Source organism: Adiantum capillus-veneris, chromosome 13, assembly GCF_014529385.1.
Source record: "Adiantum capillus-veneris isolate H3 chromosome 13, ASM1452938v2, whole genome shotgun sequence".
Lineage (NCBI taxonomy): Eukaryota > Viridiplantae > Streptophyta > Polypodiopsida > Polypodiales > Pteridaceae > Adiantum > Adiantum capillus-veneris.
In genome coordinates, this window is record NC_140943.1 from 154,464,233 (window position 1) to 154,491,069 (window position 26,837).

The 26,837-nt window shown below is 43.6% G+C and overlaps 1 protein-coding gene across 1 annotated transcript in view; it reads left to right on the forward strand.

The window, feature by feature from the left end:
- Window positions 1–2,630: 2,630 nt before the first annotated feature.
- The window catches only part of LOC147445128 (uncharacterized), a 56,503-nt gene continuing 32,296 nt past the window's right edge, over window positions 2,631–26,837 (forward strand). The window contains exons 1-2 of the mRNA XM_086527600.1: window positions 2,631–3,302; window positions 3,381–3,420. Of these exons, the coding sequence (XP_086383726.1) occupies window positions 2,861–3,302; window positions 3,381–3,420 (482 nt within the window). The 5' untranslated portion in view covers window positions 2,631–2,860. The remainder of the gene's footprint in view (window positions 3,303–3,380; window positions 3,421–26,837) is intronic.

Genomic DNA, 26,837 nt, shown 5'->3' on the forward strand with positions numbered 1-26,837 from the left:
ATATCAACAAAGTAGAGGAACCCACCCGTGATTTTGGATCGTCATGGCTTGTAGAATTTGCATATGTTTTCCCTAAAGAGTTGACTACTCTCCCACCACCTAGAGAAGTAGATCATGCTATTGATATGATATCTAGGCTTGAACCAATTTCAAAAAACCCTATAAGATGTCTTTTCATGAAGCTATTGAGATTAAAGAGCAACCTCGTCTACTTCTAGAGCAGAGATTCATATGCCCTACAAGTTCACCTTGGGGAGCACCCAATTCTTTTTTAGAGAAATAAGATTGTTATACTTTGTCTATGTATTAATGATAGGCTACAAGGATCTAAAGTCTTTTGCCTTACTTTGGATTCTAGCTTTTTTACACAGGTAAGTAATTCTCACCAAATTAGGGCATGCATACAAAGAAGCCAGTCTATCCCATACTTGGTTTATTGTTTGTGCTGAGCAAACGTGTGGAGTAATAGAATGCTTAACAAAAGTGCGATTAATGCATGAGCCTATGAAGCATCCCAACCCGACTTGTCAATTGCAGCAAAACAACTCTAGTACTAGAATTGCTAGAACTTGCACTATCAAAACGACAGAACCTATATACATAGGACTTGGTCTTATGTCATAAATGTGCACAATGTTTCGAACTTTCTTTGCAACAAGGAGATGATGTGTCATGCGTGCCCAAAGTGGGTAGTTTTTCCCATCCAATGTATCCTCAGAAGACAACATACTAAACCACATCATTGGTGTCAGCCATGGCCAATGACTGCACCTTATGCAAAAGTTGTTTTTATAGAGGAGAAGCTTACAAAACTAACATCATATAGAGCAGAATTTCCCAAAGCCCCGCTCCCCCCCCACCCTCTTATTATTATTTTCATTATGATGTGAACCATGATTGCAAGCATTATCATAAAAATAATAATTATCTAGCACTTGTTTAATTAGTTGGCAGATTGTGAAGGCACAATAACTTCACAATTTGTGTGATTCAAAGCTAAAATTTTCCCTCAAAATGTATAAATTCAACAACACTCTGAAAAGCATTTGATACATGAATTGGGTAGCCGTGTGGAGAGTGACGAAGGTTAGATGCGAAAGGTAAATTATCATGATTTTCCAACCATAACAAAAAACATATTTGATTGCTAAAGCTCTCTTCATCATTGTGCTATTGTAAATACATAATGGTAAGAACTTACATGAGGAGAACATAGAATCTTGTGAGTGCTTCAAGAGCCCATAATCACACCATGGTTGCTCCTACTTTACACACACACACACACACACACACACACACACACACACACACACACACACACACACACACACACACACACACACACACACACACACACACACACACACACATGCGCACGCATGCACGAGCGCACACACACAATGAAGGCTAAAAAATGTGGTATATCCTCTTGGAACAGAAAGAGTACTAGCAAATTTGACCTGCATGCACCACTTTCATTCCTTGAGGCCTTGACTGCACTTTCCTCCCAATTTTAGGTTTGACTCCTCTCCTTTTAAAGCATTTGGGATTAGCGTAGAGCCTGCCAAGGTCAACCACCCTTATTTCGTGCGTTTTTGATTAGTGTAGAGCATGTGAGGGTCAATCACCTTTATCTCTTGCATTGGGCTTCATGCACGCAGCTTCATGTAGTTCTCGTACTGCTCCCAATAAGCAACTCACGATTCAAGGGTCATTCTTTAAAGTCCTTTTGATTCAAAAAATTTGTTGGTATTCTTGAAAAAATCCTCGTTTTAAAATGAATCTTCTAAGCGATTTTGGCACTTAGCGACTTGTCCTCTCTTGTTATAAACAACTTCTTGAGTATTATAAATGTCACCTTGAAGTATTTTTAGGTCATTTTTTCGAAAAAAATTGTTGAAATTCCTAACATAAATCCTAGCAGCTTATGATCGTTCCAAAGTTGGCTAGACATCTCTCGCACTTGCATTGTCACTCTTGTTAATTCAATGGCCGGTTTTAGGGCGGATATGCAAACTTTCTCTCTTTAGCCTAGAGGGACAAGTGCTCATCAAACCTCAAACATGCATTATGATCATTCATATACATATTTGAATGATTAAAATGATATGTTGATGTTAGCATAGTATTTATAAATGACACACACACACACACACACACACACACACACACACACACACACACACACACACACGTACACGTGCGCGCGCGCACACACACACACACAGACACTCTCTCTCTCTCTCTCTCGATTCCTAAAATGCAAGAAATTGTTCTATGCTCATTTTTATGAGAAGCACAAAAATGTTTTTGTTGAGAAAGGATATAAATTCTTGAAACTCAACCTCCAAGGAAAAATGAATTTGGGTATGATCACTAATTATGTGTGTGAAAAAAGACACGATAATTAAATGGACACACAAACACACACACGCTCTCTCTCTTTCTCGCACATGCACTCACTCATGCGGACACGTTCAGACATGTATATATATGTATATAGGCATAGATGTGCTCAACTAGCAAGAAATAATGCCAAATTGTGTTAACGCTCACGTTCTGAAATCGAATTTTTGAATCGTAATTTGGCAAGCTTTATTACATAAACTGAAACAACGCGTTGAAACGAGCTTTTGTGCCGGTATTTGTTGTGATGGTTTGTACCACCTCCATACTTGCACCATAGCCAGCTCGCAATCCATGGGCTTGCTCCCGCTCCCGTTCCCGCTCGCGCTCCTAGCCAAGCAGTCCTCGCAGCAGGCCAACCATCTCTGCCTCCAACAAGCTTCGCCAACTAGGAACGCGATACGCAAAATTTAATTATACGCTAACATATGCGGGTGCCGAGGTAAGGGCGTAGATGGACCCGGAGGTCCTCCCCGACGCCTCTACTGCTTCTCAGCAGCCCGGGGAGGCTTCTGTTGAACCAGAGGTCCTTGCCCATGGGAACTTGGCCCTGATCAACAAGGCCTTGCAGAATGCGATGCAAGATGGGGCACCCGCCATAGAGAAAGAAACAACCGTCGGAGGAGCAGGAGGAAGGGAAGAGGACGAGCAGGAGGAAGAAGAAGCAGCAGACGGAATGGAAGAAGAGGAGGAGGAAGAAGAAACACTAGAAGGAGAGGAAAGCCAGGGAGGAAGAAGCGGAGCAACATCAGAAGCAGCAGTGGACAAAGAAGAAGCTGCTGAGGAAGGAGAAGAAGACACAATGGGGCAAGATGGAGAAGAAGAGGAAGAGGAGAGAGAGGGAAAAGAAGGAAAAGCAGGCTCTGCAGAAGTCAGAAAAACAACTTCCGAAGGAGGCAAGTCTTCCTTTGCAGGTTGTGGTTAGTTTAAACACTTTTTCTGCTAATTACGGCAGTCTTGTCCTCAACTTGCAGATGCTTCTGAACCTTCTCCACCAACAAGCACTCTAGACGAGTATGCCACCTCTACCTCTTCTTTCTTGTTATCAGTTTGTTACATAGACCTCCTTTGCTAGTTTTCATAATCTCATGTAGAAGATTGTGCATTTCTGAGAACTCAGGCATGTAATGTGCGTTTGGTGACCACTGAAACTTTGGCTCACAATTGTAACTTTCTTGATCGATTGATAAAGAAATACCCCCAGGGTCGTTCGACTGGAGGGCCAATACTCTCTAAAGTGGAACTACGCCTCTCTTGTGTCATGTACAAAGTGCAAAAGTGATCTTTTCAGTTTTGTTCAAGCGTTTTAGTTTGGTTTTATGTGTTTTGGTGAGTCGTGTAATTATAGTGGCATTAGAGCTCTTGTTATTACAAGAGGAGCAATCACTCAGCAAGATGGAAGCTTTTACCAATCTAACGACAATGAAGCAGAACTTGATTCAACAGGAAGAGGTTTTGCATAGCAGATAATCATAAAGCAAATAATCACAAGGGTTTTGGAGAAGAAGAAGAATATAAGAAGATGGTACTAGAAGGAGAAGATCAAGAAGAAGAAAGCAAAGGAATTGTTAGTTTTTTTTACCAAGAAGAGTATATATATATGATAACCGATGATGAGCCAATCATGAGTGAAGAAGATGAGGAACACGTTTGACCTCTTTGGGACAGGTTTGACCAACATTGGCTACATGTTGATCAAAGGTTGACCGATGGTAAATTGCAGCTTGGGAAATCATCAAGTTATTTTTTTGGTTAAATGAGATTTTGTTTGCTCTAAATAGCTTGAAAAGCAAGCTTTTTGGTGCTTTTGTGTGTTTTGGAATGTTCAAGAACTTTTGGGAATACACATGCACAGATATATTTAAAGTTACCAAGGACTTGTTGCATGTTACCACTGCTTTCATTACAGACAGACTGCCTATTACCTATGGCTTGCTATTACCGTTATGGATAATGCATTGACCTTTATCGTCAAGCTGTTTAACATATGCATGTAGTTACTATACTTAGCTCTAGGCATTATGTACCCTACAACTCCATGAAACTCTATGAAACCTATTTGTTTCTTCACGGAACCTTCGCAACGAAACGAAATGAAACACGTCAAAACAAAAGAACTACAAAACACCGAAACATTTCCTGTGACTATGGGCCACTTAACTAATGCTCCATAAACTTTTAATACGATGATGAATAGAATCTTTAGAGGATACAAACGACTTGTAAAGGGCTTTCTATGACGACATCATTGTTTTCTCTAAATCAGACACCACATATCGGTCATTGATGGGAAGAAGAGTAAGTTCTTCATGAAGGGACAATATTTTTGAGGATGGACTTTGCAAGGATTCAAGTAAGATGAAGCAATCAAAGATTGCCACTCCTAAGGAATGTTAAGACTCGATGGTCGCTTCCTTCCCGTTCGGGAACCTAAGAGACTAGCTCTCAACTTAGATACCTTCCGGTTTAGAGTCAGAGCGTGGAAGCTCTACAAACCGTCCTAGATTCCGTTTCCGGAATTCCCGAGCATAGGCTGAGGCCTCCTTGCTGCTCTGTGATGGAGTACCTGAAAAATCACAATCAGAGTAGCAAAGAATCGTAGATCTTATGCACAACCATTACCTGTTGTTCCTAGCACAGAAAACAACCTCTGTACGCAAACTTGTCCAGAGCTCTTGCAATTCCGTTGCGGCAGAGTCTCCTTGCACTAGCGCTGGCACACTTCTGAGAGTGGGGGCGCCTAGTTGCTTTTATAGGCCCTGGGAGGTGGCAGGAATAACAAATGTGCGCAATATCTTTTTCTGCCAATAATAGCAGGTTGGGGGGGCGCGGAGAGAGAGAGAGAGAGAGAGAGAGAGAGAGAGAGAGAGAGAGAGAGAGAGAGAGAGAGAGAGAGAGAGAGAGAGAGCTAGCTAGCTAGCTAGCTAGCTGCCGCATGTTGTTTTTAGCCAGCAAGAGGCCTTTTAGTTGATTTAATTTCAATAACATCTAACTCGGAACCTAACTGTGGAATATTGTCAAGCAATCAAGCTCATTGCAATTTTGGCGATCATGGTGCTGAGCTAAAGCTCTTGCCCTTGCTTTGGGTAGGCCAATTGTTGCAATCTGAAGATCCCTTGTGCAGTGCGGCACCTCTTTGTGCGTTTTCCTCTTGCAGGTTGTACCAATGGTAGTGTTTTCCTAGCACCCATCAGCATTTGTTCCTTGCGGTTCCTTGAGTCCGTCCAAAATCTTCTTGACGTTTGGTAGCATAAGGAGCTGCGTCATTTCCACGAGTTGAACTCGTACTTGTTGAAGTGCTTCTTCAACGGTTCTCCCTTGACCCGTCATGGTCCTTCTCGTTCCTTCTCAGAATCATTCTCGAGGAAAAGAGAGGTGATCGAGCTCTAAAGCTTTACATTTCACAAAAGGCAGTGCAAACGAGCAAATAACGCTGAAAATGAATAGAAGTTGAAAGAGAGAGAAAAGGGAGAAGATTGACACAGTGTTGGGGACTTGAAGATGGGCTAGTCCCCACCCTTACATAGAATTTCTATTATGGGGAGAATCTCTATTATCAAGCATGAGAACCGAAGAGAAACCCCCTCTGTTCTAGATTTCAGAGTCGATGGTCGTTTCCTTCCCGTTCGGGAACCTGAGAGAGTATTCCCTATCCGATGCTCCCGTCACCCATCTTGTGATGCATTAGGAATATTCATTACTTGGTCTCTCCCACCGAACTTACGAAACAACTCCTTCGTGATGCTTAATGTCACCCATCATATGGCACATCAGAGATGTTCATTCTTGATGGCTTTTATCAGTTCTTGTAGATCTACAGTTCCTAGTTTAATAGTTCAAGTGTACACATTTAAATATCTTAATTTCATTAAATAGAAAATTCTCAAAGAAAAAGAAAATAGTCAATCAAGCAATATTATGCAAAAACTGAGTATGAAATATTGTGAACCTTTTGAGATCACAGAAGAGATCAATGATGTATCCTTCAAAGTACAGCCGCCAGATCATTTATCACGTGACACATTAACCCTATGTGTACATGGACAAGCTACTTCATGACACGGGTTCAGTTAAGTTAGCTTAGGAAGTGATCTGGCACTTTTGTGAGTCTGTTCGCAGACCGTGCATGTCCAGACACTTAGATTAGATGCATATCCTCTGGTTGCACACAGCATGATCATGAGAACCCATCAAGAGCATTTTTACAGTGCATCGACCTATTTTTCCTATTTTTGACATTTTTCACTTATCATTTTTAAATGACTTTTGTTGGGTACTAGGTAGCGCAAATTCAGTAAGTGACTATATAAGAAAAACCTAGCGCTAGCAATTCTGGCAGAAGAGGCAGCAGGAGCACCTTTGTTCAACAGACACCTTCTCAACAAGACCCCCCACCGGCAGTTTACCTAACGTTTTCTGCATCAAGACCCAGATCCAGCCTAGCGTTTTTGCATGCAATTCAGCCCCTGGCGCTTTTTGCATTGCAGTTCAGCAGATCCACAGCAAGGCACAGCAGATCCACAGCAAGACACAACAGACTCCCTAGCGTTAGCAAATTTCCATAGCAGAGCCCAAATCAGCCCTAGCGTTTTTGCATGAGCCTGACACCTCAGCGTTTTTGCAGATCTTCGCGATAAAATCAGCCCATAGACCAGCGTTTTCAGTTTTCAGCAGCTAGAACCCGTAGAAGAAGTCTTGAACCTTGCAGATCTCACCCTCTCGCAGCAGATCCTCGCCGCACGGTCAGATCCCGCGTAGTTTGCAGTTTCAGCCCGGAAAATGCAGATTTCAGCATCTGCGTTTTCAGCGCGTCGTCGTCGCATCGTCGCCATCGACATAGAGTCAAAATTCAGTAGATAAACATTTGCAGATTTCAGCCATTTGCATTTTCAGATTTCAGCTTGTCTCGTCGTCGTCCTCATTGTCGTCGACATCGTCGGCAATTGCAGAGATTTGTGCAATCATAAGTAGACCGCTCTCGCCATAGAGAGTGGGGCCTTTGGAGAAGGGTTTGACAACTTCTTTGGTGTCGTATTCTTCTCTCTCTATCTCTCAGTCTCAGTACCTTCATTCACAATGTTCACCACTTTGTTTGTGTCCATTGCACTCTCTCACTAAAGGAACGGAAGGCTCTCCCTTCCGTAAGTAAAAGGAACCTTGAGCACAGTTCGGAGCACTCATCTTGAGCAAAGTTCAACATTCACTTCCGCTGCACCTTACATCATTGGAGGCTTCACAATGTTTTACATGTGATTTTTTGTTGACCTGCTAGGGGAGAGGTGCCATATGATGAGCGATCAAAGTTTGAACTTTGAAGAGATTCTTCAACCATATCAAGCATTGGTCCACAAGCAAACAAAGGCAAGGTAATTCCGGGGTACTTGGTAATGTTTGGGAATTATCCGGCTTTGGATGCCAAGTGGTTAATGAAGGGTGCTTGGCAAGTTAACCTCAGCTTTCGGATCTCTACCTTGAGGCTTTGTGGTTTGGAGCCTACCATTCCAAAAGTGTTTTAGTCGTCGAGTCTAATGCATTATCTGCTGTATGAGGGAAGCCACTCCACTTCTTAGTTCTTGTTCTAGCGCCAATCCTTCACAATACAATTTAAAAACATGCTCGCAACCCGTGTAATAGACTTGGACACTCCAAGCCAAAGATTTACTACAACACATGTGAGAAACCGCAAATAACTGAGAGAGAGAGAGAGAGAGAGAGAGAGAGAGAGAGAGAGAGAGAGAGAGAGAGAGAGAGGTGCCCCTTCTCGGTATTTCTTTATTATTATGCTTCGCAAAAGTACAATGTTCGAAGGTCGTCCTTGTCTCAAGGCTCGCAAGCCAAATTTGAGGTGAAGTGAGGCTTTGGGCACACTTATAAAGGCCCTTGGCCTATCCCAAAAGTGGTTACATGATAAGCTATGCTTCTAAAAGCATTAGGGCCAAAATCTGGTGCCCCAAAACGCCCAACGTAAATCGTGGAAATTCCGTACAACTGCCACGTCATAAGCGCAATTTGCGGAAGTCCGTACAACTGCCACATCATCAGCCTCTACACAAATTTTAACTCCTTGCTTTATTTTAAAAGGGGTTTACGCCCCTCGGTCGAGTCCTGTAAGTTAGTAGAGTTAGGTTTTCAACCCTAACCTAGAACCTGCAACAAGTCGGTGAAAACTTCTTCTGTCTCTTCCATTAGGGTTTATGCCCCTCAACACTTGTCAAAGATGACAGTCACTGAACAAATTCATATCACTGTCCCCGTTGAGATCTTAGATGAGAATCATGATCATTGTAACTTATTTAGCAATCACATCCAGACCGCGCTAATTTTTTCACGGATCTCTTGATCTAAATCTCGTTACTATCATATTTACATCACTCCTCATATGACTAAGACAAAATGCTATAGTCATTTCATCTTTCCGACACGTGCTCAAACAATACACACATGAGAGATCACATGTAAAGGGAGGGCACCAATGACCACGTGCCAACGAGAGCGAACAGTCTGAACAGACTTTAGACGTTTCAAATACAACTAAATTGAAAGAGAGAGTGCACGACACAGAAGACGGGGAGTGGTGGAGCTCCATCCCAAGAGAGCATTCACCCCAAACCCTCGCACCCCTTAGGTATTTTTTTATATTGCTTCAACTCAGTACAAACTGATACGCCATGCTCTGCACCTTCACGTGGATATGCGCCAGAGAATGAGCACATAGCACATATTTAAAGGCCCTAGGCCCATGAAAATCAGTATACATGAAAAGCGTTAACCCCAAAAGCTTTTGGTCCGAACGCGTTTGACCCAAAGCTTCAAGGTAAATTTGGAAATCCGTACAATCTGCCACGTCAGCAGTCTGTGCATTTCGCGGACGTCCGTATAGTGCCACGTAAGCATGTTGGCACAATTCACGGGTTGACCGTACAATCCTGCCACGTCATCGGCTTCATTCGTTGGGCAATTTTTGTGAGAGTGGGTCTTGGTTTATTTTATTCTGGGCCCCATTGGACGGGAACCCCATAAGCTGGTTTAGACTTCTTGTGTTGCTTCTTCTCATAGGGTTTAGGCCCCTCGATCGGGATCTGCAGGTTGACTCAGTTCTTCAGTGACTTGACAAGTCAGCAATTCGTGAGAGCACATGTTCATTTTAGGAATTCCATTGGAAATGTATATCTTTTCATAAGGTCATTCAACAAAATATTGTCAGCTTGTTAGTATCCTTGAAATCTCAAAAGATATGTGTGACTTTATTGCCATCAAGGTAACCTATGACAAAGGAGCGGACTAACTTTCCTCTTGTGAAGTCCACACAGCACCAGATTCAACCAAAAAGCTCTAGTATCTGAGGAGTATCTGCTTAATCCACCTCCTCCATCCACTTGGCATCAAGAACCGGATGATTTCCGAACTTGACTAAATACCGGCATATCAACTTACCTTTACTGTCCTTTCCTTTCGAGCTAGGACTTGTTTTGGAATGAGGATCTCTTCTGTCTCTTCCACTTTTGGTTGCTCGTCTGGCTCCCTGTCCATTGGCATTTCACCTTCGAAAGGTCTCAATAAACTCACATGAAATGCATTGTGAATCTTCCAAGTATTTGATAACTTCAGTCTGAACGATACATCATTTATCTTTTCCTGTACCTAGAATGGTCCATAGTGTCTCATACTTAGCTTGGGAAAAAGCCGCTCCTTACCCTTCCGTTTTTGTAAATGTGCTTTCTTAAATGTGAGTAGCACGCAATCATTTTCCTTCAGCCGCAAGTCACGTCGATGCTTGTCTGCTGCCTCTTACGCCGTGTGTGGGACTTTTGCAAAGCCTCATGTACCTTGGCAAAAGCACCGTCCAAATCCTATGTATACTAATCTGCTTGAAAATGCGGAAAATCTGGTACGTCAGTAGTCAACGCATTGTGAGCGTCTGTAGAGTTTGCCACATCAGCATGTCGACGCATTTTACGAGGCATGTCTGTTGCCATGTCAGCAGTGTGTCCGGGGGCCTGCCATGTCACCAGTTTGTGACATACCCCCCTCTTGAAAGAATTGTAATCGCCCTCGATTACGCCTGCAAAACAGACAAAGGCCATAAACTGTCTTAGTAGACACTGACTGTTAGTACCGACGCACTAGACACGACACCTCTAGCACTTGTACAAGACAACAGTCACATCGCCGGACATCACTTGACATCACATGACAAATCACACACAAATTCATTCCAAATCTTAGACCATGATCAACTGGCAACGTATTTAGTAATCGCATCTAGATCCATTCCGGACCTCATGTATGCTCGATTAACTAATCCTTATTGCAATCATGTCTATAGAGATTTATGAGACCGAAATGTTGCAGTCATTTGTTTTCAGTTCTTGCACTCAAACAAGTCAAGTACAAATCAATCATTTTCATTTTCGGGAATTCGAGTTATAAAGTCATACAACAGAATACTACTCAGCCTTTAGTATCCCTGAAACCCAAAGGGGACATGAGTGACTCTATTCAAAATCGGGGTAATCCGTTGACAAAAGAGCAAAGTGACTCCCTTCTTGTGCAAACCCATTGCACTAGATTCACCCTCGCTGAAATCTGGGTTCTATCGGAGTAGACTATGCTAAACCGAATGCTTCAAGGTAAAGTTCCAAAATCGCAGGAGTATCTGCTAGGTCCTCCTCCTCCATCCACTTGGCATTCAATGCAAGATAGTTCTTGAACTTAACCAAGAAGCGCCTAATGACTTTACCTTTTATCTTTCTGTCCTTGTGTGCCAAAATCTGTTTTGGAACGAGTATCTCCTCACTTTCCTCCACTTTGGGTTACTCATCTGGCTCCCCGTAATTAGGCACATCGCCTTTAAAAGGCTTCATTAGACTCACATGAAAAGCATTGTAAATCTTCCAAGTATCGGGCGGCTTCAGTCTAAAGGAGATACATTTATCTTTTCTTTTATCTGAAAAGGGCCATAATACCTCATGCTAAGCATTGGAAAAAGCCGCTCCTTTCCCTTTTTCTTTCTTAGGCGTGCCTTCTCAAAACGTAAGAGCACCCAATCGTCTTCCTTTAATTTCAAATCGCGACGGTGTCGATCTGTTGCCTTCTTGTGTCGTTCTTGAGATTTCGTTAAAGCCTCCCGGACCTTGGCAAAATCAATGTCCAAGTCCCTCGTGTACTCGTCGCCTTCAAAAATCTTATCTTTCGTGCTCAGGAAGGGTGGAACCTTCAGAGCATCTTCAATGATCTCAAATGGTGCCTTCCCTATTGAAGAGTGGATCGTGTTTTCGTAGGCAAATTCCACCAAGGGCAAATTTTTTTCCCATTGAGTCTTTTGATCAGAAATATAAGACTTCAATAAATCCAGAACAACTGAATTTGCAATCTGTCTGCGGGTGAAATGTTGATGAGAACTGCAACTGTGTGCTAATGTTCTCCCAAATAGCCCTCCAAAACAAACTTGTGAATCGGGGATGTCTGTCGGAGACTATTGTCTCAGGCATGCCATGTTCTGAAAATCTGTGCAATGAACAGTCTCGCTAAATGATCCGGCTTGACTGTTTTCTTCATTGGAATGAAGTGAGCTTGCTTGCTCAATCTGTCGATGACAGTCCAAATGCCTTCATGCCTACTCTGTGTCTTCGGGAGATAAAAAATGAAATCCATTGCATTACTTTGCCAAGGGCGGGTGAAAATGGGTAAAGACTATAACAATTCCTCTTGCCTTGTGCCTAATAAACTTGACCTTCTGGCATACTAAACAACTGCGTACAAAGTAGTCCACATCTTTCTTGAGTCTCGGCGAAGAGAAGTAACGCTCCACACCTTTCAAGGTGGTGTCGATGCCGCGGTGACCTGTAAAAGGTGGACAATGGCACTCAATCAGAACCTTTTACCTCAACGGCCGTGTAACACACAATATCGTTTTCTTCATCAAGTAGCCATCTCCTATGGAATATCCTGCTACTATCTCCCCATTCTGTATCTGAGTGAATACTTTAGGAAAATCCGGATCGGTGGCGTACTGATCAACCATATCCTCAAAGCTTCTATGATGGATCGTGGAAATAGCCAAGACTAGGGGCTTCCGAGACAAAGCATCTGCCACCAAGTTTTTCTGTCCCTGAACATGGACAATCTGGAAGTGAATATGTGACAAGATGTTAGCCCACCGCATCTGCTTTTCCGAAAGTTGCGTCTAAGTTTTGTGACAAGGAGCATAATGTCGCCACTGATTAAGAGCATGGATCACTGCCAAAAGCTCTTTCTCATAAATCTGTGCTGTCAATTTTGGCCTTGAAAACAATCGGCTTTCATAGGCAATCACATGGCCTTCTTGCATTAAGACCGCTCCCAGACTACGACCACAAGCATCACAATATACTTCAAATGACTTTTGCAATCCGGCAAAGTCAATATTGGTCCAGTAGTCAATTTTTCTTTAAGTGTCTGAAATGCAGTCACCTTTGTGGGTGCCCATGAGAAAAGGGACTCCTTTACGTGTCAGAATGTGCAAAGGGGAAGCTACCTCTGCAAACTTTCGAATGAACCGCAAGTAGTAAGAACACAAGCCCAAGAAGCTATGAACATGCTTCAAATTGGGCCAATCACGTATAGTCTCAATCTTGGCCAGGTCCATCTGTACTCCTGCTGAGACGATGTGTCCCGAGAAGTGTATCTCTGGCAAGAAAAATTCACTCTTTTTGGCATTGATAACTAACTTGTGATCTTGCAATGCCTGAAAGACCTGTAGCAGATGGTGTTTGTGCTTTGCTTCATCCTTGGAGAAGACTATAATGTGATCAAAGAAAGTGCCGACAAATGATCTATACTCTTGGAAAATCCTATCCATCAATCGGTTGAAAGTCGTAGGAGGATTGGTAAGGCCAAAAGGCATCACCAAAAATTCATACAAACTGAAGCTCGTTCGAAAGGCTGTCTTGTAGACATCTCCCGGAGCGATTCGGATCTGATGATATCCGCTTTTCAAATCAATCCTGTTGAAACAAGAGGATCCCTGAAGTTTGTCAAGAATATCATCGATCTTTGGAATCGGAAATGTCACGTGCACATCTAACCCTATGTGTATGCGGACAAGCTACTTCATGTCTAGGGTTCATTTCAATTAGCTTAGGAAGTGTTTTGGCACTTTTGTGAGTCTGTTCGCAGACCGTGCATGTCTAAGCACTTAGAGTAGATGCATATCCTCTGGTTGCACACAACATGATCATCAGATTACCATTAGAACCCATCAGGAGCATTTTTACAGTGCACATACCTATTTTCCCTATTTTAGCCATTTTTCACTTATTATTAATAAGTGACTTTGTTGGGAAACTGGGTAGGGAAAATTGAGTAAGTGAGTATATAAGAAAACCGAGTGCTAGCATTATCTGGCATAAGAGGCGGCAATCCACAACTGAAGTGCACCTTCTCAGCAAGACCAGCAAGAAGACCTAGCGTTTTCAAGCTACCAAGACCAGCCAGCGTTTTTCCATCAAGTGCAGATCAACCCAGCATTTTTCCACTTGCAGATCAGTCTGGCGACAACAGATCCACTAGCGTTTTTGCAGCAGGACCTCAGCACAGCCTAGCTTTTTTGCATCAGAAATCCAGCCTAGCATTTTGTAGATTCCCGACGACAAACCTCTTTTCTGCATCAACGTTTTCAGTTTTCAGCATATAGATCCCGCACCGCAGCCCCCAAACCTCGCAGATCTCACCTTCCTGCAACAGATCCTCGCCGCACGGTCAAATCAGCCAATGTTTACAGATTCAGCCCGGAAAACGCAGATTTCAGCATCTGCGTTTTCAGCGCGTCGTTGTCGCATCGCCGTCGTCACCGACATAGAGTCAGAATTCAGAAGATACAAGATTTGCAGATTTCAGCCCTTAGCGTTTTCAGATTTCAGCCCGTCTCGTGGTCGTCATCATCGTCGTCGACATGTCGGCAAGTCCATTGCATTGTAGAGATTTGTGCAATCAATAGTAGACCACTCTCGCCATAGAGAGTGGGGCCTTTGGAGGAGGGTTTGACAACATTCTGGTGTCGTATTCTTCTCTCTCTATCTCTTAGTCTCAGCACCTTCATTCACAGTGTTTATCCAATTTGTTGTGATCATTTGCACTCTCTCACTAAAGCAACGGAAGGATCTCCCTTCCGTAAGTAAAAGGAACCCTTGAGCACAGTTCGGAGCACTCATCTAGCAAAGTTCAACATTCACTTCTGCTGCACCTTACAGGAAATTTGTTCTTGATGGTGATTTTATTGAGAGCTCTGTAATCAATGCACATTCTCCAAGATCCGTCTTTCTTTAATACCAACAACACTGGAGAGTAGTAGGGTGAAGTACTCGGCTGGATAAGACCCTTTTCTAGAAGGTCTTTCACTTGGTTCACGATCTCTTCATTCTGGGCTCGGCTAACACGGTAAGGTGGCCGGTTTGGTGGTGTGCTTCCAGGAATCAGATCAATGGTGCGATCCTTAGGACGAGATGGGGGCAACTCGCCTAGCAGGCCCTCAGAGAAACAATCAGAATGAGTGTGGAGAAAATCTTGGCGTTCTTTATCAAGTTCAGACATGTTTGTTTTGTGTTTATCATTTAACTCTTTCAAGTAGATCGAGTAAACAAAGAGATTGGATTCCATTAATTTGGAAATGGCCGAAGCCGATACAATAGGGACGGACTCGCCCTTCAGTTTTACATCAAGTACAATTCTTCGGCCCTTTTCATTTGTCAAAGTCGCTTTCTTTGCAAGATAATTAACCACGGCGTTGTTCTTATGGTACCAAGGGACTCCTAGGAGGACGTCACAACCTTCCAAGGGCATTATGTGTAATAGTCCTCATATCCTAAATACCCCTGACAATGCAACCGAAGTTTGCCAATGATAGGTTTAATGGCTATGTCCCGTCAGGGTGCCGCTAGAACTGCCTCTGCTGATGGTCAATTCGAGCCTCGTCGCCAATTCAGGGGAAACAAAGTTGGCCTTGGCTTCTCCATCGAAGAAAATCAGGGCTTCTTGATCTTTCACTTTGTCCCAAGCTCGACAAAGTTCTGTACTTTCTTAATCAGGCTTGGGTCAGTACCCATGCAATCTGGTACCAGTCCTGCTTTCATCTTGCCTTTTCTGCTAGGTTCCTCTGCTGCTCTCGAACTCTCTGGCTTGCCTTCAGTCTGTTCTTGCTGTGCCTTTTTGGGGCACTTTGCAGAGATGTGCCCATCTACAGCCAAAACACATCCCCTCTCTGATATAATTGGCCCTCTCTTGAAGAGTGAGCCGGGGTCGTGTATCCTTATCCTTCTTTTCTTGGGAACTCTTTTTCTTTCTACTTTCATTGTTGGAGGTTTGTCGGGTTCTCTGAGTCGATCTCTCATCAGTGGGGTAAGTCAAATTTCCCCAATGTATCGAGAAACCCCGTTTCGCATGACCCATTAATTCTTGAATAGAATTTGACTTTTGTTCAAGACAATAGTCTCGGATCTTTGTAGGGAGTCTGCAACAAAACCGCTCAATTTGTTCCTTAAAAGAGACCTTCTTAAATGAAGAGGTTGGTAGAAAAGAGTCCAAAATCTCTCGCTATAAGCGTCCAAAGAATCACCCTTGGTCATTCGAAGATGGTTCCAATTCATACTCCCGAGTCAGCCAAGAAGAAATAAAGAGCCTTTTGAATTTCAACCACTTGACTTGAGCTTCTTCCCGAGAAGAAGGGTGGACAACCATGTTCAAGCATTTCCTTTAAGAAAAGATGCAGCCCTCCTAATCTTGGAGTGCTCGGAGTAATGTCCTCTAGAGAAGGCTATGTCAAATTGGTGGATGAAGGCCAAAGCCCTTGGAGCATCTCGGAACCCAAAAAAGGATTCAAACTTAATCGACTGTCCACCTTCTTTGAATCATTTTGCTTTTGTCTTCGAGGAAGTCATATTGGTTGGCTCTATAAAAATGCTTCTTCTTTGCATAAAACATATTGTCATCGGAGTCCGAACTATCAGAGGAGGACTCCTCTGTAGAACTGTCAGAAATTGGGTGAAATCTGGGTTTCTTTGCCTTTCTTGCCCTTCGGGAAGATTTTCTTTTCGCTTCGCTTTTTGCCTTTTCTGTCCTCCTCGGTCGAGTCAGAAGAGCTAGAAGAACTGTCAGAAGAAGAACTGGGTAGTCCTTCAAATCGTACATGCTTCTTCTGCTTTCTTGCAGATGCAAAAGAAGATTGACGGCCCAAGTAACCATGGTAGTCAGTCCCCTTCTTGCGCTTTTTCACTTGCTTTTTGGATTGATTGTTCGCGTCCAAAAGCTGATTGATTTTGAGTGTGAACCACCTCCTGTAGTTCTTGTTCTGTAAACATCCTCGGAGAAGGAGGTTTCTTGATTGCCGGTTTGATTGGTGGTTTTGTGGCTTTCTGTCATTGAGTGTGCACTTTTGCGATGGATTGTTGAGACAAAAATTTTGCAAACTGAGGGTCCTTCACAAATTTAATCATCTGCTTTGTGCACTCGTCAACCTGCTGTCGACATTCCATTTCTTGAAGTTCGTACTGAGTAGGCAGAGGTGGCCCGTACTCTTTCTCTGTTAATTCGGTTGAATCTTCTTTGTGATCTCCTTCCGCATCAGCAGATGTAGAAGTCGACTGATTCTTGTTGGAATCCATAAGTGTCGCGAGAAAAGGATCGGATTTTCCGGTAGAAGAGAAATCGGCCGTGCTTTGATACCAATGTAACAAACTTGGACACCTCAAGTCTAAATTCTATCGCTACACAACAAAGATTCACTTTAAAACAGTTCACAAAAGACGACACACTTTAAAACAGTTCACAAAAGACGACACGGCCCCACGTAGTTCCGTGCCAAGAGGTATTGGCCCCAAAGACTGGCGCCCCTTTCGGTATTTCTTTTTATATTAATTTGTGCGCAAAGTACAAGAGCCCGCGGGTGCTCACTCTGTCTCTGCGTCGAGATGCCCAGAGAAGTGAGCCCCTCAAGCTTATTTATTCTTACAAGGGATGCCCAAAAGCAAAGCCCCAAAATTAGTTTAAACTCAAAAGCTTCTCAAACTCAAAAGCAACTGTAACCAAAAGCTGCCAGCGTTAATTGTGGAGATCCGTACGTCCTGCCACGTCAGCAGACCAATGCGTTTTGTGGAAAATCTGCCACGTCAATAGTCAGCGCAGATTGCGGGCGTCCGTACAATTTGCCACGTAAGCCTGTCGACGCATTTTACGGGGCTTATCTGTTGCCACGTCAGCAGTGTGTGGGTCCAAGGGCCTGCCACGTCACCAGTTTGTGACACTGACACCCTCGACAATCCCTAGACGTGTGAAGTGTGTTGTGAGCAAACTCCACCAAGGGCAAAAACTTTTCCCATTTGAGTCTTCTGATTGGAAATATATGACTTCAACAAGTCTTAAACCACTGAGTTGGCAATCTTTGACTACCCATTGGTATGTGGATGAAACGAGGACGAGAATATTAAAGATAGATTCAGGCATACCATGTAATCTAAAAATCTGTGAGATAAACACCTTGGCAAAATGATCGGCTTTTACTATCTTCTCTACCGGAATAAAGTGAGCCTGTTTGCTGAATCGGTCGATGACTGTCCAAATGCCATCATGCCCGCTCTGAGTCTTTGGAAATTTAAAGATAAAGTCCATTGCTATACTCTCCCAAGGTCGGTTAGGAATGCGTAAAGGTTGTAGTAGACGTGGTGCCTTATGTCTGCCAAACTTGACCTTCTGACACACTAAACAAGTGCGTACAAACTCTTCCACATCCTTTCTGAGTCTAGGCTAGTAGAAATACTTTTCCACACCTTTCAAGGTACTGTGGATCCCTTCATACCCAACAAATAGTGGATTATGGACCTTATTCCTCAATCCCTGTGTGACACACAACAGGGTTTTTTGCAGTAAATAACCTTCCTTTGTACAATTTTCAAATCTTGCCAATCTCTGATGGTTTCTTTTTTGGCCGGGTCCATCTTACACGCTCTTCAGAGACGATGTGTCCCAAAAGTGTATTTCTGGCAAGAAAAACTTGATCTTTTTCCCATTGATCACCAATCTATGTTGTCTTCGCGCCTAAAAATTCTGTAAGAGATGATGTCTATGGTCTACTTCACTCTTGGAGAACAGATGATGTCGTTGAAAAAAGTTGCCCACAAATGACTTGTACTCTCTAAAAATCCTGTCCATTATCTTGTTGAATGTTGCGGGAGCTTTTGTGAGACCAAAGGGCATCACCAAATACTCGTAGAATCCGAAGGATGTCGTGAACGCGGTTTTGTATACATCTCCAGGAGCGATGCTGATATGATGATAGCCACTTTTCAGGTCGATTCTACTTAAGCAGGTAGAACCTTGTAGAATGTCGAGTATATCATAGATCTTGGGTATTGGAAACCTGCTCTTGATGGTGATTTTGTTGAGAGCTCTTTAGTCAATGCACATTCTCCAAGATCCATCTTCGTTATTAGTACGAGAAGCATTGGTGAACAATAAGGTGATGCGTTGGGCTGAATGAGACCCTTTTCAAGAAGCTCTTTCACTTGGTTCATAATTTCCTCATTCTAGGCTCTGCTTACTCTGTATGATGGCTAGTTCTGCGGCGTGTTGCCGAGAATCAAATGAATCGTATGATCTTCAGATCGCTGAGGAGGTAACTCTTCAAGCTAACCCTCAGAGAAACAATTGACTTGAGATTGCAAGAATTATTGTCGCTCTTTCTCTTAGTTTGACATATTTGACTTCTTATTTTCATTGAGTTCATTCAAGAAGATCAAGTAAACAAAAAGAGTGGATTTCATCTATTTTGAACGGCCGAATTCGATACAAGTGGGACAGACTCGCCCTTTAATTTTACATCAAGAATAACTTCCTTGCCCTTCTCATTCTTCAGCGTGGCCTTTCTTGCCCGACGGCGCTATTCTTGTGGGACCAAGGGATCCCCAAAAGGACGTCACATTCCTCTAGAGGCATGATGTAGAACTCATTCTCTAAATACCCCTGGCAATGCAACCGAAGTTTGCCTATGACAGATGTAATGGCAACATCCCGCTTTGGTGCCGCTATAACTACCTCCATCGGTGGTCCCATTTCTTTTGGTGTGATTTCAAGCCGAGCCGCCAAGTCCGATGAGATGAGTTGGCCTTGGCTCCTCCGCCGAAGAAGATAAGGACTTCCTAATGACGTACTTTGTCCCACGTCCCGCGGACTTGCATACTCTCATCTGTCTGTTTTGGGTCAATCCCCACAAAATCCGGAACCAATCATGCCTTTGTCTTTTCTTTCTTTGCACGCTACATTGGCGCTTTGGAACTCTTTGCTTTGTCCTCGACCTGATCATTTGACGCTTTGTTTGGACATTTCGCAAGAATGTGCCCTTGTTCTCCACAACCTTAGCACTTGCCCTCTTTGTAGTAGTCAGCACGTTGCTCGGCTGATTTGTAGTGCCGGTTGGCTTCTTCTTCTATTGCTTTCCCTTCTTCTTGTTACCATTGAATGGAGTTGGCCCCCTTTGAGCGGACGTTGGCCTGCCCGTAGGGTACGTTGGTGTGCCGATATGCATACCAAATCCTTGCTTGGCATGGCCCATAAGTCTTTGAATGGAGTCCGCCTTCTTCTGCAAATAGTATTGCCGTATCTCCTCGGGCAAACCGCAACAAAACCGCTCAACTTGTTGCTTGAAGGTAATTTTCTTGAAGGAAGAGGCTGGTAGAAAGGTATCCCAAAACCTTTGACAATAGTCATCTTGAGTATCTTCCTTGGTCATCCTAAGATGATTCCAAGCTGTGATAACATCCTGTTCATACTCTTTTGTGAGCCATGCGAAAGTGAAGACGCGTTTGAATTTTATCCACATTGTAGGCACTTCCTTGCGCAAGAGTAGGGTCGACCTCCAAGTTTGGGCATTCCCTTTCAAATAAGATGAGGCTCTTCGTACTTTAGAATCTTGGGAAAAATGTCCTCCCGAGAAGACAATGTCAAATTGTTGTTTAAAAGCAAGAGCCCTGTGGGTGTCCTTATAGCTTGAGAAGGTGTCAAACTTGAGTGCTTGCCCACCCTCTTTAAAATCCTTGGTCTTCTTGCCTTTCTTCTCGAGATGGTCAAATTGTTACAAATTGCTGAAGTGTCAAGCCACTGAAGAACGGAGCTAATCTGCAGAGCCCGGCCGTGGGGCCTAAACCCTAAGAAGAAGCAACAAAAGAAGAAGAAGAAGTCTTACCAACTTATGGGACCCCGTCCGATGGTCAAATTGTCACAAATTGCTGACGTGTCAAGCCACTGAAGAACGGAGCTAATCTGCGGATCCCGGATGCGGGGCCTAAACCCTAAGAAGAAGCAGCAAAAAGAAGAAGAAGAAGTCCTACCAACTTATGGGACCCCGTCCGATGGGGCCAGGGGACCTAAAGGCATTAAAAAATAAAGCGGTGCCAACACACACACACACACACACACACACACACACACACACACACACAAAGTGTAGAAGCTGATGGCACGGTAGAACTGTACGGACACCCGGATTTTGCGTTGACAGGTGCTAACGTGGTAGTGTACGGATTTTCGTGTTTTTGCACCGACATGTGCTGACATGGCAGTGTATGGAATTCCCTGTTTTGTGCTGGCAGCTTTCTGGCAAGATGCTTTTGAATCAGTCGCTTTTGAGTTTGAAAGCTTTTCATGTAGTTGCTTTTAATGGCCAAGGGCTCATTCTGTGGCATGCTCCATGTGAGGTGTAGGGGATGGAGTACTAGCGTTGTACAAAGTTCAAGTAATATAAAGAAATACCGAAAGGGGCGCCAAGGTTTGGGGCCAATGCTCTCTGGAGTGGAACTCCGCCACTCCCCGTCTCGTGTGTCGTGCATCTCTTTCAGTTCAGTTGTTATTTGAAATGCCTAAAGTTGTTCAGTCTGTGCTTTTCCGTCGGCACGTGGTGCCCCTCTTGTGACATGAACCAGTTCAGATAGTGCTGGTGCATGCGCTTCTTTCCAAACGTTGACTCATCCGAATCAAAACTATCCGAAGACAAGGTATCCTCGTCAAAACTGTCATAAATGTTTTCGATGCTTCCGAGATCTCTTATGTGATCCGCCTTCTTGGTCCGTTTGTTCTTCTTGCTCTTCTTGCTTTTTTGAGTCTTGTCCGTCCCGATGCTTCCCGCCCTCCTCGTTGAAGTCGGAGGAAGAGGAAGTTTCTGAGCTAGGTGGATGTGAAGATGAACTAGGGTCATTCGCAAAGCCTACACGCTTCTTGGATTTACTAACTGCCTCGAACGTAGATTTCTGACCCAAATAGCCGGGATAGTTTGCTGCACGACTTTTCTTTCGAGAAGCTTTCATAACTTTATTGACGTGTTGCTGTACCACATTGTCAAACTCATCTTGTGAGTACATTTTTCGCTTATTTGCACTCGGCTTTGATTTTTGTGTCATTGCTGAGTTGAGATGAGGGAATGGTTGCCTGTTATCCCGAATGAATCTCGTCAAGTGGGCGATTCCTTAAAAGCTGACATTGGGATTCCATCTTGTCGAGGTCACTTGGGGGACGAGGGCTATACTCGACTCCTGATTCCTCAAACAAAAGTCGACTCCCGCTAGAACTGCCGTTGGTCTCTTCACTCGTGTGAGAAGATGGAACAGTTTCCTCCCTGCGAGATCACTACCGGAATCTATGTATGTTGTGGAAAAAGGATTAGATCCTTCGTAGAAGAAGAATCATCGGAGCTCTAATATTACTGTAATAGACTTGAACACTTCAAGCCAAAGATATATTGCAACACACGTGAGAAATTGCAAATAACTTGAGAGAGAGAGAGAGAGAGAGAGAGAGAGAGAGAGAGAGAGAGAGAGAGAGAGAGAGAGAGAGAGAGAGAGAGAGAGAGAGAGAATGGGTTGTCCTTTTCTCACGGATCTAAAGCCAAAATCTGAGCAGAAGTGATGGTTTGGGCACATTTATAAAGGCCCTAGGCCTATCCCAAAAGCAATTACATAAAAAGCTATGCTTCTAAAAGCATTAGGGCCAAAATCTAGCGCCCTAAAAATCCCGGTGCAAATCGTGGAAATTCCGTACAGCTACCACGTCATGAGCCTCTACGCAAATTTTGACTTCTTGCTTTATTTTTAAAAAGGGTTTCGGCCCCTCGATCGAGTCTTGTAAGTTAGTAGGGTTAGGTTTTTAACCCTAACCCCCTTTTGGGCCACTCAACGAGAACTTGCATGTTGGTGAAACCTTCTTCTGTCTCTTCCATTAGGGTTTAGGCCCCTCGGTCGGGTCGTGCCCATTAGGCCATGCCATGTCATCGTTTGTGACACTTGTCCGTTGCATTGACTTCATCAATCCCGTATCGTAATTCCACTTCAAATTTGGGTTTCTAGGTGTGTCCTTGAGCCATCTTTACATAAACTTGGTCTCATTAGGTTGTAACAAACTTGGGCACCCCAAGTCAAGATTCTATCGCAACACAGCAGAGATTCACTTCAAATTTATTCACAAGAAAGTCGACACGGCTTGACGTAGTTCCGTGCCAAGAGATATTGGCCCCAAAGACTGGCCCCCTTTCGGTATTTATTTTTATATTAGTCTGAGAGCAGAGTACAAGAGACCTGCGGGTGCTCGCTCTCAGACTCTGCGTCCAGATGCTCTGTAGAGTGAGCCCCTTAGGTCACTTATAAAGAGTTACAAGGGATGCCAAAAGCAAAGCCCCAAAAGCTTTTAAAATAAAAAGCAACTGTAAAATCAACTGATCTAAAATCTGCCAACAAAAGTTGTCAGCGTATTTGTGGAAATCCATATGCTCTGCCACGTTAGCAAGTTAGCATAAGTTACGGAATTCCGTATTGATGCCACATCAGCCTGTTAGCGCGAAAAGCGACCGTCCGTACAGTGCCACGTCATCGTGTTTGTCTGGGTGGCTCTGCCACGTGACCAGTTTGTGACGTACCCCCCTCTTGAAAGAATTGTAATCGTCTTCGATTATGCCTGCAAAACTGACAGAGGCCATAAATTGTCTTAGTAGACACTGACTGTTAATACCGACGCACTAGGCATGACACATCTAGCGCTTGTACACATCATAGGACATCACATGACAAATCACAGAAAAATTCATTCCAAATCTCAGACCATGACCATTGGCAACGTATTTAGTAACCGCACCTAGATCCATTCTAGACCTCACCAATGCTCGATAATCGATTAACTAATCCTTATTGCAATGAGACTAATGTCTTATAGAGATTAATGAGACCGAAATGTTGCAGTCATTTCGTCTTCCAGTTCCTGCACTCAAACAAGTCAAATGAGAGAATACAAATCAATCATATTCATTTTCGAGAATTCCGTGTCATAAAGTCATACATTAGAATATTAGTCAGCCCATTTGTATCCCTGAAACCCAAAGGGGACATCTTTGACCTTATTCAAAGATCGGGGTAATCTGTTGACAAAGGAGCGGAGTAACTCTCCTCTTGTGCAAACTCGTTGCACTAGATTCACCCTTGCTGGATTCGGGGTTCTATCGGAGTAGACTATGCTAAACCGAATGCTTCAAGGTAAAGTTCCAAAATCTGAGAAGTATTTGCTAGGTCCTCCTCCTCCATCCACTTCGCGTCCAATGCAGGATAGTTCTTGAATTTAACCAAGAACCGCCTAATCACTTTACCTTCTATCTTTCTGTCCTCGTGTGCCAAAGTCTGTTAAGGAACGAGTATCTCCTCGCTTTCCTCCACCTCGAGTTGCTCATCAGGCTCCCCATCAACTGGCACATCGCCTCTAAAAGGCTTCAATAGACTCACATGGAATGCATTGTGAATTGAATCTTCCAAGTATGGGGAAGCTTGAGTCTAAAGGAGACATCATTTATCTTTTCTTTTATCTGGAAATGGCCATAATACCTCATGCTGAGCTTTGGAAAAGCTACTCCTTTCCTTTTCGTTTTCTTTCTCAAACGTAAGAGCACCCAATCGTCTTCCGGCCAAGAATGACAGTATACGTGATTGGCTAGATTCGAAGAATGTTCATGAAGTTAGAAGCTTCTTGGGCTTGTGTTCTTACTACAAGCGGTTCATTCAAAAGTTTGCAGAGGTTGACTTAGAAAGGAGTCCCTTTCTCGTGGGGACCGACAGAGGTGACTGCCTTTCAGACACTTAAAGAAAAACTGACTACTGGACCACTGTTGACTTTGTCGGACTTGCAAAAGTCATTCAAAGTATATTGTGATGCTTGTGGTCGTAGTCTGGGAGCGGTCTTAATGCAAGAAGGACATATGATTGCCTATGAAAGTCGATTGTTTTCAAGGCCAGAATTGACAGCACAGATATATGAGAAAGAGCTTTTGGCAGTGATCCATGCTCTAACTTAGTGGCGACATTACCTACTCGGAGCCGACTTCACGGTCTTTACTGATCATCAGAGTTTACGTTGCTTCTTGTCACAGAAGCAGCTTTCGAAAAAGCAGATGCGGTGGGCTAACATCTTGTCACAGTTTCACTTCGAGATTGTCCATGTTCAGGGACGTAAAAACTTGGTGGCAGATGCATTGTCTTGGAAGCCCCTAGTCTTGGCTATTTCGCGTTTCATCATAGAACCTTCGAGGACATGCTTGATCAGTACGCCCCAGATCTGGATTTTTTCGATGTATTCACTCGAATACAGTTTGGGGAGGTAGTAGCGGAATATTCCATACGGGATGGCTACTTGATGAAGAAAATGATATTGTGCGTCACACAGCCGTTGAGGGAAAAGGTTTTGACTGAGTACCATTGTCCACCTTTTATAGGTCACCGCGGCATCGACACCACCTTCAAAGGTGTGGAGCATTACTTCTTTTGGCTGAGACTCAAGAAAGATGTGGACGACTTTGTTCGCAGTTGTTTAGTATGCCAGAAGGTCAAGTTTGATAGGCATAAGACACAGGGATTACTACAACCTTTACCCACCCGCCCCTGGGAAAGTATTGCAATGGATTTCATTTTTGATCTCCCGGAAGACACAGAGTGGGCATGATGGCATTTGGACTGTCATCGACAGATTTAGCAAGCAAGCACACTTCATTCCAGTGAAGAAAATGGTCAAGCGATTTTTCGACTACATGGCATGCCTGAGACAATAGTCTTCGACAAGATCCCCGATTCACGAGTTTGTGGTGGACAATGGCACTCAATCAAAACCTTTTCCCTCAACGGCTGTGTAACGCACAACATCGTTTTCTTCATCAAGTAGCCATCCCGTATGGAATATCCCGCTACTACCTCCCCATTCTGTATTCGAGTGAATACATCCGAAAAATCTGGATCTGTGGTGTAGTGATCAACCATTTCCTCGAAGCTTCTATGGTGAATTGCGGAAATAGCCAATAGCGGCTTCCGAGACAAAGCATGTGCCACCAAGTTCTTCTGTCCCTGAACATGGACAATCTGGAAGTGAAACTGTGACAAGATGTTAGCCCACCACATCTGCTTTTCCGAAAGCTGCTTCTGTGACAAGAAGTAGTGTAAACTCTGATGATAAGTAAAGACCGTAAAATCGGCTCCGAGTAGGTAATGTCGCCTTTGAGTAAGAGCATGGATAACCGCCAAAAGCTCTTTCTCATAAATCTGTGCTGTCAGTTCTGGCCTTGAAAACAATCGGTTTTCATAGGCAATGACATGGCCTTCGTGCATTAAGACCGCACCCAGACTACGACCACAAGCATCACAATACACTTCGAATGACTTCTGCAAATCCGACAAAGTCAATACTGGTCCAGTGGTCAATTTCTCTTTCAATGTTTGAAAGGCAGTCACCTTTGTGGGTTCCCACGAGAGAGGGACTTCTTTCTGTGTTAGAATGTGCAAAGGGGAAGCTACCTTTGCAAACTTTCGAATGAACCACTAGTAGTAAGAACATAAGCCCAAGAAGCTTCCAACTTCATGAACATTCTTCAAATCGGGCCAATCACGTATAGTCTCAAGCTTGGCCGGGTCCATCTGTACTTCTGCTGCTGAGACGATGTGTCCCAAAAAGTGTATCTCCGGTTAGAAAGCTCGCTCTTTTTCCAATTTATAAGCACTTGATGCTTTCTCAGTGTCTAGAAAACCCACAAATGATCGGTATTCTCTAGAAATCCAAAAAGTAGTCCTGAAAGCTGTCTTGTAGACGTCTCCAAGAGCAATACAGATCTGATGTTAATCACTCTCCATATCAATTCGGCAAGTAGAATTCTGAGGTCTGTCGAGTATATCATCAATCCTCGTAATGTGGAAATCTGTTTTGTTTCATTGTTTCTTTATCTTGGCCTCGGCTAAGTCTGTAAGGTGGCCGGTTCGGTGGTGTACTACCACGAATCAATCATGTGATCTTCACGACGTAAAGGAGGTAACTCACTTTGTACGCCTTCAAAGAAACAATCAGCCCCGAATGCAGAAAATCTTGTCGTTCTTTTTCAAGGTCCAAACACATTCGACCTT